Consider the following 15104-nt stretch of genomic DNA (forward strand, 5'->3'; position numbering starts at 1 on the left):
GCATATTAATAATCAGAATTTTATGCTTGAGATACAGACGATTGAACAATTCCTCCTTGCTTAATGACACAAACACACACACACACACACATGTATGTATCATTAATCTCTCTCTATATACAGGGTGTTGAAAAAAAAGGGTCACATATTTTGATAGCAGGTAGTATTGATCAAAACAAGAAGAAAAGGTCTAATTAACATGGGTCCAAAGACTAATATCTTCAAAGATACAAGCTATTTTGTTATTTGAGCTCTTTGTCATTTTCTTATTAGTCGTGTCATCTTTAGAACAAGTGCTTGATTCTCTAAGACGTAGGGCTGAAAGATGCGTGAGAGTGAATGGCAATCACATAGAGCACCTCCTCTAATGCTGAGTCAGCATTAAAATTTTTTGTTTTTTGTAAAAAAAGAGTTTATATTTTGTTATCATACATTCAGTTTCTTTACTTCAGTTTTTTTATGGAAGATAAAGGATTACATTTCATATTAAAATAAAAATTGTTTCTTTATCTCTCTTTGTTTAATTTTTATTTTTTAAGGCACCTAGAAAAAAGATATCCCCATTGTACCCCACTCTCCCCTACTGCTTTGTTCATTACATTCTAAAGATGACACGACTAATAAGAAAATGACAAAGAGCTCAAATAACATAATAGCTTGTATCTTTGAAGATATTAGTCTTAGGACCCATGTTAATTAGACCTTTTCTTCTTGTTTTGATCAATACTACCTGCTATCAAAATATGTGACCCTTTTTTTTCAACACCCTGTATATATATTTATAGGGCAGACCGGGGGCAAAGGTAACAGCGTCATGAAAATAACAAGCCTCTTACTAACCTACATAATATGTTGAATATAATTTTTACTATACATATAGTCAAACGCGTACGCTCCGATTCCCTTTCTTTTCAGCTAATTGTTGTAGAATGATCGCGTCGGTTGCATATGCAGGAGTGAAATTAGTGTATTTACATTATTTATGTAAGTATTTTGTGTTTTAGTTTTTTTATCTATGCTTAATTAAAGTATATATATCGACGTAATTATTTACCGGTGCATTCTTTTACAATGTGTTTATAAATTTTTATAGTTGATTTGGATAAGTCTTGAATCATATTTAGATTATATTACTTCTATTCTAAAAAATGTGTCTAAGGACAAAAGTAACACTCTGTGGACGAAAGTAACATATTGTAAGGGTTGGTCCCATAATAACTGTGTACCAAAGGCGATTCTTATTATGTATGCCATAATTGTGATTCAGAATAGAATAATAACCTTGTGCCTAGTAATAATAACTTTAACTTTATAATTGACATTGAAAATAACTATATTTATAGTAATTACAACTGTTTCTTTAATTCTTTCTAAAAAAAGGTATATTATGTCGAAAGTTTCGAAGTGTATCGTTGCTTCTTTTTTTTGATACCGATATGTGCGTTGCGACTTGCTTCACTTATATTATTTGCAGTTGACAAATTAGCTAATTTTCAATTTTGACAGTTTGTGTAAAATAAAATAAAATTATCAAAAATAATCTTATCTTAAGTATAATCCCATACAACACCGAAAGATTGCAAAAACGTTACATAGACTTAACATTGAAACATTGTAATATAATAGTAATATTATGCTACAATGTATTTATAATATTAAAACGTGTTTTGCTACAAGTGCAGAACGCTTCATATTTTATAAATAAAATTTGAAAATATAAAAAGATGTTTAAGAGGTATAAGAAAAAACGTCTTTGAAAAACGTCCATTAATTTTATTAATTAGTGTTTATTAAATGTTTCTTATAAATATTTATCTCGATAATATATGTACAATTATCTTGCATACACTCGACATCAGAATATTTTAATACGTACAATAAATGGACTACTTCCCATTTACCCATCCAATTGAAAAAAATCTGTTTAATATTACGAATCCCAACGAGGGATCCTCTCCTCAAAAATAATTTGTTTAATAATCTGGATCTCTCGTTGGGATTTAGAATATTAAATAAATCAAGTCAATGTTGTTCTAGTCAGTATTATAAATATTACATATCATTAATCATATATATATATATATATATATATATATATATATATCATTAATAAATATCATTTATATATCATTAATCTAATGACTCGATTAGTTCGTGTCATTAAGAAGATTGATATTAAAAACAACATGATAATAAAACGAGATGTCACTTCCACGCCAAAAAAATTGTTGCTGAAGTGTTTATAGTGCATATATATGTATATGAGTGTATATATTGTTTAAGTCTGCTTTTTTTTCTAAAAATATAATTATATAACTTTTGAAAATTACGTTTATTAGAAATACAAGGATTACAAAGTTATATTCTTGATTTATCATGTTTTGAAATATTAAAAATGTTATATAATAAAGATATATGTAAGAATCATAGAAACTAATCAACCGACGCGATAGTATCGTGATGCCAAATACATAACAATAAATGAACTGATCGATTGTAAAAATCTATTAGCAACGTTCACAAAACATGAGCGGTTGTTTAGTCAATCAGAGATCAAATAATTATTTTATCGATGCATCAATGGTTATGAACAATTGTCTTTTGTTAATAATGATAGAATATATTATTATATTTATTTATATTTATTATTATATTTAAATTTATTATATTTAAATATTCTTAATTATTCTTCTTCTTATTATTATTATTATTATTTTTCTAAGCTATTAAAATTAATACCTTAATATTAAAATTAATTAATTAATATTTTAAAAGTGACTAATATTCCTGTAATTTAATTTAATTTATTTTCCTTCATTTTCTTTCAATCATTCTGATTTTCGCACATCTCTTCGCACGATCCTTTTTATTTTCTCTTATTCTATACAATGTTCTCTCTTTTTTTCTCATATTCTCATATTTCTTTTTATTCTTTTCCAATATTTTTCATTTTCTCTCATTCTATATAATTATATAATATATAATAATCTCATTATATACACTGCTTAGTACATAAATTGGCCAGGAGAATCCATAAAGGAATCGCCGCAAAAAGTTAATGCTCTGAAGTCTTTTTTGATATTTCTCAGACGTTTGATAGAATCTGGCGAATTGCAATATAAGATAAAACAAAATCTTTAAATCTGTTATTTTACTATCATATTATCCTACTATTCTACAAGATAAAACAAAATCTGTCAATCCATTATTTTAATATTCTACAATCTTACCTTTAAACTTGATATTTTATGAAACAAGACGCGGTCTCTCAACTTTACGGTGTAATTCCTCAGAGCAGCGTGCTTGGCCCAGTGCTGTACTTACTATATACTGCGGACTTAGTAATTATAAACGTCCGTGTAATGACCGCAACATACGCAGATGAGACAGCCCTATTGACAGTCCACAAAAATTCAACTGTAGCTTCAAAGATGCTACAAAAAGACTTTGACTATTTTAATCTTGAACAAAGATGTAACACGTCAAGGCAAACGAAGTTAAATCGACACATGTAACTCCCACTTCTTGCAGAGATTACTTTCTAGTCAAATAATTATTTTTTAAATGAGAATCGTATTGATTTTTAAATGTTAAAAATGTTAAAAATTTTCTATATTTTTGTTAGCAAACAGTATCTATCTCCATATTTTTATAATTAAATAGTATGTTCATATACAGTGTGTATTTTGTTTATAATTGCATATATAATATATATAAAGATTTTCTCGCAATTTGCACATCTTTCATTCATGTATATTTGAGTTAGTTTTAAACGGCTATTTGCATTAGATGGGGATAAATCTCACATGAACCGGATGAGAAGGACGAAGTATTATATCGGTCCTCAACTGAATATTCTTCAAATATTCAACGGGCTCCAAATAAAAATTGTGCACCAAAGGAGCTATCATAGCCTTCAATTCCAACATGCCGAATCGTTGACCTAATAATACATAAAATTCGAAGTCTGTCAAAAACTATCAGCATGAAGAGAAACGATAATCACAACCAATTCACCTATGCAATTTCTTGGTCCTGCGCTGAATGGCAGATAGGAATAAGGATGACGATTCTGCATTTTTTCGGGCAAGAATCTATCTGGATCAAATACTTCTGGATTTGGCCAAAAATTAGGATCTCTGTGAGCTCCGTAAATATTAAGATGTAAGATCGTTCCAGCAGGTACGACATATGAATCTGAAAAATATTACAGAATTTCAAAATTTATAATAAAAAATTTAAAATTAAAAAAAAAGAATTTTTTTGAGAAAAACAAAATGTACACAATATTGTATTTTTAAAATGTAATATAATATATTAAATTTTACGTTCGATAATATATGCTTCGTGTTATGTAACATAAAGTGATTAATTACGTAGTTTTACATCTTCCGCAGTATCTCGAAATATTAAAAACACGCTGGGATACAAACGTAGCGCTTCTCTTAAACATCTATCTAAATATGATAAATTTTGCAATGATTTCATGGTAAGTTTCCCTCCGTTCTCTTGCATCACGGTATTAACTTCAACCCTCACACGTTCCTATGACATCGATAATAATAATTAAAATATATTTTTCAATTCTTTTTATATGCATAAATATAAATAAATTTATAATAAATCAAAATATATTGTTCACATTTGTTTTGAGATGTTTTAATTTTTTCGGAATTTTTATATATTGATTTACGTATAGAAAAATTCACTGTAAAGAAAAACTTGATATTTGTATTACTTTAAATAAAAATTGCAATTTAAATAATATATCATAAAATATTGAGATGTACCTGAACATCTTTGTGTTCAGCTAATAATAACAAAGCAAACATTATGCCCGCTGCTGTAGTATCATGACCCTGTAATCAGATCATCATATTGTTTTATGTGCTTAGATAATATGTACAAAAAATTAAAAAAAATATTACATATGCGTACTTCAAACATGAAAGTATCGACTTCCTCTCTTATGTCCAAATCAGTTAAAGAACTTTCTCGAGATGCGGCTATTAAAAGGTCCAACATAGCTAGCCGTTTTTTTTTAACTAGAAGTAAGCAAGGCATATTAACGATTATCACATTTTTGTATATCACGCTTTAACTATATATAACATTGTTCTCGTTTAAAATTTAAACTTCCTTAGAAATAGTAATTCTTAAAAATAGCAATAATTTATTTTTATATCGGACTTATAACGCATCATTTCGTGTCATTATATATATATTTAATGTAAATAGTTTAATTTAGTGCAAGTATAATTTATAATTTTACATTGCGAAATTGAATTTAAGTTAGAAGCTCTGATTTCTTACATACTTCCAAATACTTCGACATCTTCTGCCTCGGTCTCTTTTTCATCTTCAAGATTCTTTAAGAATCGATTATTTGTGCGATCATGATAAAGTTTTCTTTCCGCGATAACCTATACACGAAATATTTAATTTTTGTATTAAATAGCAAAGGCATATTGTATTACATTATAAATATTAATAATGTAATATGTTATTAATATTATGAGATTTATTTTAATTTATAAAAGTGTTTGAAGGACTTGAGATAACATGACTTATAACGTACTTTTTCTGTAAATCCATGCAATATCTTCAAGATTTTTTTTTGTTTTCTTCCTTGTGGCGATAGTGAGAATGCTAAATCATTATACAACCAAGGCCTTAATACTCTAAACCGAAATTCATTAAGTTATATAATATCAATAATAATGTTATTATTTTGTAAAGCCTTATTTAAAGCCATCATGAAGTAATAGAGTAATCTTAACTCTAAATAATCATAGATTATAGACAATATATGAAAAATTTAAAACTATGTGTGAAAAAGTTATGTAGATCCTTCTAAAAGCATTGTATTTTCGTTTTAGCTAAATATTTTTTTATCAAAGCTAAATATTTTTTAATCTACAAATTTTGCCCACACAATTCATTTTTCTTAATTTTTCAATAGTTTCAAGATTGAAAGCAATTCGAAATACAACATTTAATGGAGCATGCACAATGCATTTTAATTGCCAATTACGGGCTTAAACAAATCAATATTTAACATTGATATAAACAGTTGTTCACCTTCACATGATTGTTTAATAATCAATCTATTTTTTAAAATGTATAGCTGTATCATTATAATGAAGGATCATAGATATGTCACACAATTATTTATTATACTTTCATGTATTAAATTACCTATAAACTAACAATTCAATTATTTCGTGAATTGCATTTCGATACTGTTGTTGGAATTCGCCGAATTTTTCCAGAGAGACGCCCATGGCAGTTTCTAAAATGTATTTATTATACAGAGTTTCCAGAAATCGTGGACATAAAATGCACAGTATGATTGTCCATGCCAGCAGAAACAACTATTTCCTTTGGCAAAAGTGCATTTAAATACTACTATTTAAACAATAACAATTAATTAAATTACGCATAAATCACAGGAGTGGTGCGCGCACAGAGTTTTACTATATTATTAAAGATTTTATAAAAACTATGCATGATATTTCAATATCGCTATTTTGAATACAATTTATTTAATAAAAGTACATTTTCTAAATGATATCACTGAAATAACGTTTGAAAATAAAATAAATAGATTAGATGACATGTGAATAATTTTGAATCCAACGTTTTTAAAAAAAAGTAAACATAAAATAGCGTACAGGCTCAAGCGCCATGTAGCCGTACAATTGGCAAATAGCTCGTGTTTTTCGTGCATGCGCAATAAACACGGCCTTAATAACGTATTTAATATAAATAGAAAGATGTACCGGTGAAAATAAAAAAAAGTTTTTTTTTTTAGAAAATATTGTACGATTAGCGATATACATATATATATATTTATAAGTATATAATTATAAGAAATTTATTAAACTTGAACAGAAAAGAATTTGTTAAACAAAACACATTTCTTGATAATATAAATAAATAAAAAATATTATTTATAGAAAGTATGGGAATCATATATTTTTAATTCCACAACTTAATTGAACTTAAAATCGCAAATTCAAAATAATAATCACTATTAATCACTCAATTGAAACAGTTAGATGAGTTTGCTTAAGTCTGCCAAAGTCTATCCTCCGTCTATAAATTCATACATCGCTGGTTAGTCATTACTACGCGCGAAAAATCCGACTTTACTAATATCATGCCGTACACCATATCTGATTCAACTGCCTATCTGGCCTAGAGCACTCATTCGTTAGCTTAAAGTTGTTTTTATTTAAAAAGTAGTATTCAGACAAATTTTTGCCAAAGGAAAAATTGTTTCTTCTGGCACGGACAGTCAAGCTGTGCATTTCGTGTCCGTCCATTCTGGGACACTCTGTGTCGAGATCGAACAATCGAAGATTATTACGAGTGAATATTTAATTGATAGCTTTGACAATAAAAAATCGAATATTATTTATTTTCATTGTACCGTTCATCGTATGCGTGCGTGTATCTACGTCGCGGTATGTGTGTGTGCGTGTGTGTGTTCATGTGATACTTCGTGTAGAAACAAATTCTTTTCTTAAGTTATAGTCATTTAGAATATTACCGCATATCGCGTTTAGGGTATATTCACTAATAAATGGTAATAAATCCTTTACAACTGTGCCTCCGACATCCTTCAAAGATTTTGTCATGCAATCACTTTCCTTGATCAAAATATCAACAAACTGATTTAATATATTAAAATGGAATGCAGGAGTTAATATCTTTCGCCGTGCTTGCCATTTAACGCCTGAAACAAAAACAAGATAAAATTATGCGATAATATACAAATACTGGAATATAAGATTTATACATATTATAGTGTCTCTCTTACAATTTAGTCTTACAGTTTAATGTTTACTGCCCATTATTAAATAACAATATTATTCTACGTTTTTCTTTTTATATCGCAAAATTCTTTTATAATCTTTTAAATATATCTTCTCATAAAATTATTACAAAAGGTAAGTATTGAAAGTATTAACTTGAATTTAATTATTATTTTGTAATTAAATCTTTATATCAAAAACAAATTGCAGAAGGTTAAAAACCAAGCGCTGATGTACGAGCGTAACAAAATATATGCAATTATTATCAATAATTCATATTAAATTATAATAAATCAAATAAAAGATCGAGATACAAACGTTTCGGCCTAATTCAGGTCCTTGTTTCATCAATGTCAATACAAAAATATTATAAAATATGAGCGAAAGTATCATAAAAAAATATAAAAACATAAATAAAAATTTAAATCTATATAGATTGATAAATAAAAAATATACTAAAATTTATTAAAAATGTCTGTCACATAATGATGTTTGATTTACATTTGAAAATTTTTAACTGAAATATCTTATAGAGAGATCATCTCTATTATTTTTAGTTAGTTGAGAATATATGTATTATCGGCAAAATTATCTCTCGATATGATTTCATTTGCAGATTTCTTTTAAATTTATTAATTTATAAAACGAGAAGTTATATAAGTTATATTATATAAGTTCACCATTTAAGAAAGATAATATTTAAATCTAATTGTAATATTTCATTGTAGTTATTTGATTTTTTTGTGATAGAGATAAATTGATAACTAACTGCAGTGCAACCGAAATAATTAAGTATTAAATATTTCGAGTGAAAGTGAGAAAAATTATTTCAAAAGGATGTGAGTCTTATTAAAATTGAATGTGTTTGTACAATGCGTAATTTATTTGTCACACGAAAATTCTGTTACTTCAAAAAATCATATTTGCGTCACCTTCGACCGGATTTATTTATTTTTATTTTTTACAACTTTAACGTTTCGACCGGTATAGCAATTCTTATTATTTTTTTATTTATTTGGTTCATTATTTGTTTTCAACTTTGCGTTATTATGTTCACACAAGGGGGTATTAAGGGAGTATTCTAGTCTAAAAGCCGAAATTTTGTATACTATTTTCGCAAATTAAAAAAAAAAAAAAGTGTTTTTTTTGGATGCGGTTTTTCTCACCGTATCCCAAAAATTTATATGTACATACTTGAAGTATATTTCAAAATTTTTTTACTAAAAAATAATTATAAATAAGTGCGGTACACAAAATTGAATAAGATAATAAAAAAAAATTTGGCTCCAAAGTCCATGGCTCTTATGATTCTGGCTGTTCTGCTTCTAAAATCTAAAACAAAAAAACCAGAGAGATTTTTAATTAGTATGAGTTTGGCTATAGATATCGAAATGAAGAAAATATTGAAAATTTAAAAAAATGTCATTTAGAAAATTAAATTTCGATTTTTGCCATTCTTTTTCACCATTAAAAAGCTGTAAAAATTAAAAGAATAATATTTTGACTTGATTTTGGGAGGGGCTTTAACTATATTTATGCTGAAGATGTGTACATATTTGATTGATCAACTCATATCAAATTGATCAACCGGTTTTTGAGACATCATAAGATATCATAAGATATCATGAGAAGCAAAAAAAGTATTTACAGATTTTCACATTGATTACATAGAGATAATTTTACTTACAATCAAGCTAGTGCAGGGCCATACAAGGGACCTTTCTCCTGCTCATAAAAGTCCTACTGAGCTGTTCTCTTTTCCCTGCGATTTAGTTTTTCGTCTCTAACGAAATCAGTTGAACGCCGTTTCGAGCGGGTAATACGAGCTTCGTTCCGAGAATTTGCATCTTCGCTTGCTGTGACCAATAGTGACTCATTAAGTTCGTAACTTTCAAAATCGGTATAAATCCTTCATTGAAGATAAAAAAAAAAGTTGCTATACTTCAATCTTTGCTCCAGAATGAAGATGTTTTGGAGCAAAAGTCCAAAAATCAATAAATTCAAAAAGTTTTAGTTGTTATTTTGTGTTTCTCTTAAATAACGTTCCACCAATTCACTAGCCGAATCTAGCCGAAATATAAATGCCGACACAATGCTCTATTGTGCACCGTGCGGTCCGAATGCCGAGTGCGCGCCGGAGATCGCTCTCTACCGGGGAGCTATAACTGTGCTATAACTGTGTCAATTTTGTCAATTGGAAATCTTTTTGTAGGCATATTTTTCATATCAAATACTTGCAAAATATCCAAAAAAGTCCGACTTGCTAGACTAGAATACTCCCTTATAATATACGACAATAAACTGTAATAAAAAAGTTTGTATGTTAACAGTGTTATGTTACCTGTACTGGTGAGGAGACCTGTGCCGAACCAAGGATGTAACATATTATATAAACGACTTTTCTCGATGTGCTTAGTGCTGCTTAATATCTTCTAAAATCACCGGAAACATCTATTTATTACAGCATTCAATCTCAGATGCACAAAAAATTTATTAATTGTATCTCATATTTTAATCTAATCTGTATAGAGTTCTGTATCAATCCTTTTTATGTTTTTAAGAAATATTTTCAGCAAATATCTTCTTGTGAAATACAAGATTCCTAAATCTCTAGCTAAAGTAATGTCTAAAAAGAATTAAATATTTCCAGAAATTTCCATATTACCTCTAGATCATCTGGATGACGGATAGACACAACAAAATCGAGTAATCCCCATAGTTTCATAATAGGATAATACTTATCATATAGTGTACACAATAATTTCCATTGTTCCACTAAAAAATATATTATAAATATCGATATAGAAATAAAATAAAATTAAATAAAATTGAATAAATTTGAAAATTATTTCGAATAATAATAATTAAAAATTAAATAAAAATTGGCAAATTAGAAACGCAGCGCAGTAGTTCGAGTGCAAGAAAGAAACAACACTTCTTTCCTTCTGATTATTCGTATATTTCAAATTAAATATAATTACACTAACAAAAGTGAACGTTTTGGATGATCTTTTAATCCCCCCTCAGTTCAATGCGATAACGCATTAAATTATAAAAATATCTGTCTTCGATAGATAACGTTAGAATAACGTAGTGTAGATAACGTTAAATTATATCTCGCAGATATCTGGTACATTTTACATTATTTCAAATAATCCTTCAAATTATTGTACAGTAATGTGCCAATGTGTTAAATCCAGGGTCTGTAAACTCCTTTGTTAGTATTTGTACCAGCGTTAGTAACGCCATCTAGAAGTCTGCTTTCAAATAATATGAACTATCTTCCGAAAAAATCAATATACTGGATCAAAAACGATAGATCAAATACGCTTGAAGACATGTGTTACAATATATTGTTGTCAATTGTAGTGTTAATTAATTGTTTAACATTACAATTGACAACAATACATTACATTATCATTACATGAGACTTTATATATTGCTGTATGAATCTTTTGGCATTATGTTTTTATGACAAAACTACGAAATTTATCTAGGCCGAAATGAAATAAATCTCGTGTGATGATCGCTAAGAATTCGTTTAAATTGTTCCGAAAATCATTATTGATATGTAAGGTATTGAAATATGAAGAGGGTTTTTCTAGGGATGGTTCTCATTAAACTCTAAATTTGTTTGATTCTTGGCTAATAGCAATCTCAGATGTTCTCGTATTACATTGAAAATGTAAGCCAGAGGATAACCATTGTCCAAGAGAATGCTTATTATCATCGATCAAAGTTTTTTTGATGAAATCTGGGATGTGACAATAAAAAGGCACGATATCCATCAATCCTACAATTATTCCTCTCTTATAGCATAGTGGATGATTCCATTTATAATTTAGATATCTCCCAGAAAAAGTGGGTTTATGATCTCAAATTCAATTAAATTATTGTTCGCGACTATCGTAACATCGAAGAAATTAAATTTATTATTCCTTCCTCCATTGTAAACTGAAATCTCGGATGAACAGAGTTGAAGATATCCAAGATTCCATTGAACATGGAAAAGGGAACCGCCAAAGATATATCATCGACATACCTGTAATAAAATAGCAAATTGAAAGAAATATGTCCAATTCCATCTCAAGTCCAATTGAATCTCAAGTCAACATGAGAGATACACAACGATATATCATTATCAATTTGTAAAAAGCACAGAATCTGATGAGTCATGTTTATGACTAGTAATTAAAATGTAAAGAGTTAATTTACGTATATTTCGTATATTGCATATATTACGTATATTATGTAATATTTCTTTGTATTCATATTTTTACTTGTTAGATTTACTTGGGATTTAACACATTGGCACATTACAATACAATAATTTGAAGAATTATTTAAAACAGATATCTGCGAGATACAATCTAACGTCTATGCGTTCTAACTAATCTACGGGTCAAAGGCAGATATTTTTATAATTTGATGCGTTAAACACTTATATAATACTTTGTAATGCATATTGTTAATATCGCGCTGAAGAGGAATCAAAAGATCATCTGAAATGTTCATTCTTGTTAATGTAATTATATTATTTAATTATATTTAATTTAAAATATACGAGTAATCAGAAGCAAGGAAGTGTTGTCCCCTTCTTGAGCTCCAATTACTGCGCCGTATCTCTAATTTGCCAATTATGATTTAATCTTTAATTACACACGCCCACAAAAAAAAAAATTTGTTTGACTATGAGTCAGAACATAGTATTCCCATGTATTTTTCGACGCTGAATCCGAATCCGATGTCCGTTTTATCGTATCACGTCAGGTTTAAGGGTAATTCAAGGTCATATCGTTGAAAAGCGCATTAATGAGGCCAAATATTGTATCTTCATGTTTTTGAGGTTGCTAAATCCAAATCCGGTGTCCATTTAACCATATCACGTCGAGTTCAAGAGTATATCAAAGTTGAATCACACTCTAACGCCCCCCTGCAGGGCAGCGCGCCTTCGCTGGCTTCGTTACTCCAGAGAATCGGAAAATGGATCATTCTACACATCCTTCATTGAGGCAGTTGTCACCATTTCCAGCATCCTCTGGGGCAGCAGGCATTCTATATGCACGCACGCACGCACGCACGCACGCACGCACGCACGCACACACACACACACACACACACACACACACACACACACACACACACACACACACACACACACACACACACACACACACACACACACACACACACACACACACACACACACACACACACACACACACACACACACACACACGAACACACGTACACACGCACGCACATATAGACCTCATGCACTCGCGCACTCATGCAAACGCCGGCGTTAGCGTACACACACAAAAGTGTGTGTCTGGTTAAAAAAGCTCAAACACGCTTATTTAATGATTTACTCACTGATTTTTTAAAGATATAAATCGTTACTGAACGTTCCAAAAAATTTATTCTCAGGCCTTTGGGTTGTTTGGGAGTAAAGTCGCTTGGGGTCTTAGAGCTCGAGGTTAGACTCTCAGACCTTCAATCTGTCTGGGGGCGCTTTTCAACGATATGACCTTGAATTGCCCTTAAACCTGACGTGATACGATAAAACGGACATCGGATTCGGATTCAGCGTCGAAAAATACATGGGAATACTATGTTCTGATTCATAGTCAAACAAATTTTGTTTTTTGGTGGGCCTGTGTTATCGATTCAAAAATTTTAGTGCTAATTTTATTGTTATTTTTAATATTAACGCATCTTAATCTTGAAAACAGACAAATAATAAAAAAAAATTAATTACAAATGATTATTCCAAAGGGAAGTGCTCAGATATGTAATCTGTATGCAATAATCTTGGTATACGTTTAGAGCAAAGGATTTATAAATTTAATATTTTTGCTTGAATGTATGCACGAATGACGAGTCATTTGTCAATTAACGTAAATAGAGTAGAAATTTTGTACTTGCCTGCTGAAACTTGGAATAGGAATATATGACCAAAAATCGGAATGCTCGGAGGTTCCGGTAAAAGATGAAGAAGTCGTCCATTTCTTCCATAATGTACGTAATAATAATATATCAATAAAATAAACATGAATAATAACAATATACTTATAAACATCGTTTCTTTACGTTGATATTCTTAACTGTTAAATTAAGCTTCTTCTCTTTATTGTTTCTTTAATTCTTCACACGTGTCACAAAATAAGTGGTATTAATTCTTCGACAAAATTGTAATTATCTTGTGATTCTAAATGGTAATCCTAAATAGAAAGAGATATAAAGAGGGAGAGAATAATAGAAAGATCACTGAAATGCGTTGAATCGTATATTTTTTTATAATTAACTTTTATTTATGATTAACTTTAAAGATTCATGAAAAAGTATGATAAATTTGTTCATTATTTATATAATAAAAATATGTATGAATCCAATAAAAATATTTTTAATTTTTTGATCATTACTTGCAATTGCTTTTTATTGTAAAAAATAAAATTTCGAGAACTTATTGCAAAATCATTAATTAGGGCGAGTATTCCTTATCTCAAGAGTTTTCTTTATATCAATTCTTATATTAATTCTTGTCGCAAACATTTAACATATAAATTGTTTTTAGCATTTTAGTATTTTAGTTATAATTTTATTTAATCTATAGCTGTATAAATGTATAAAAATCTTAAGTGATTACATCACAATATATCCACTTAAAATTCACTTGTATGCAAATATTTGTTCGAAAATATTTTATATCTATAAATAAACTTTTATTGTTTTATAAGCAGAGTTTTTTGTTATAAACCAAAACTATTTAATTTAACATTCGCAAATTGTGTCAAAACAAAGAATTATTTTATTAATTTTTATTTGATTTTTATCAAAATCATTATTCTATTATATTGTGTTTTTATATAATATACAAATTGTATAATTATCGTGATTTTTTAAAAGAATTTCTCTTTCTGTTTTGTTGTGTATCTAATTGTTAAACATATTTCTATAAAAATACTTCTGTTATAATATATATTTAATAAAATTATAACAAAAAAAATCGTATAAAACTGACAGCTTGTGATATTTGAAAAATTTATATTAAATATTTATATTAAAATTATGCTCTTAAAATAATTATAGTATTATTAACCATTGTTGGGATTTTGCAATAGTATGATAAAATTTTATTTTATATATTACCTGATAAATTTTCTAATAACACGATCAATTAGAACACTCAAATGTTTAAAATGCAATTGTAAATCTCGCCAAGCAGATATACATGTCAGCAAAACGAATCTTCTTGAACTGATAATGTAAATCTCAGACTTA

The 15104-nt window shown here is 28.5% G+C and overlaps 1 protein-coding gene across 1 annotated transcript; it reads right to left on the minus strand.

The window, feature by feature from the left end:
* Positions 1-1797: 1797 nt before the first annotated feature.
* LOC145973629 (cytochrome P450 4C1-like) lies at positions 1798-15104 on the minus strand. The gene is made up of 14 exons (XM_083103148.1): positions 14973-15104; positions 13749-14044; positions 10486-10595; positions 10162-10252; positions 7556-7741; positions 6199-6292; positions 5579-5681; positions 5318-5423; positions 4939-5045; positions 4791-4859; positions 4377-4545; positions 4018-4197; positions 3231-3943; positions 1798-3103 (listed from the first exon to the last, which is right to left on the minus strand). The coding sequence occupies exons 2-13, from the start codon at positions 13900-13902 to the stop codon at positions 3786-3788; spliced, it is 1527 nt and encodes a 508-aa protein (XP_082959274.1). The 5' UTR covers positions 13903-14044; positions 14973-15104; the 3' UTR covers positions 1798-3103; positions 3231-3785.

This window comes from Camponotus vicinus, unplaced genomic scaffold (assembly GCF_025532165.1).
Source record: "Camponotus vicinus isolate PSW18456_S1 unplaced genomic scaffold, iyCamVici1.0 SCAF_6, whole genome shotgun sequence".
NCBI lineage: Eukaryota > Metazoa > Arthropoda > Insecta > Hymenoptera > Formicidae > Camponotus > Camponotus vicinus.

Bases quoted from the DNA above. Each gene is read 5' to 3' on its own strand.
- LOC145973629 (XM_083103148.1), bottom strand. From the start codon at position 13,902: ATGTTTATAAGTATATTGTTATTATTCATGTTTATTTTATTGATATAT. The intron at 10,596-13,748 runs GCAAGTACAAAA...TATATTTTTTAG, and splicing joins CCTATTCCAAGTTTCAGCAG to TGGAACAATGGAAATTATTG. The intron at 7,742-10,161 runs GTAACATAACAC...TTTTTGTTTCAG, and splicing joins AGGTCTCCTCACCAGTACAG to GCGTTAAATGGCAAGCACGG.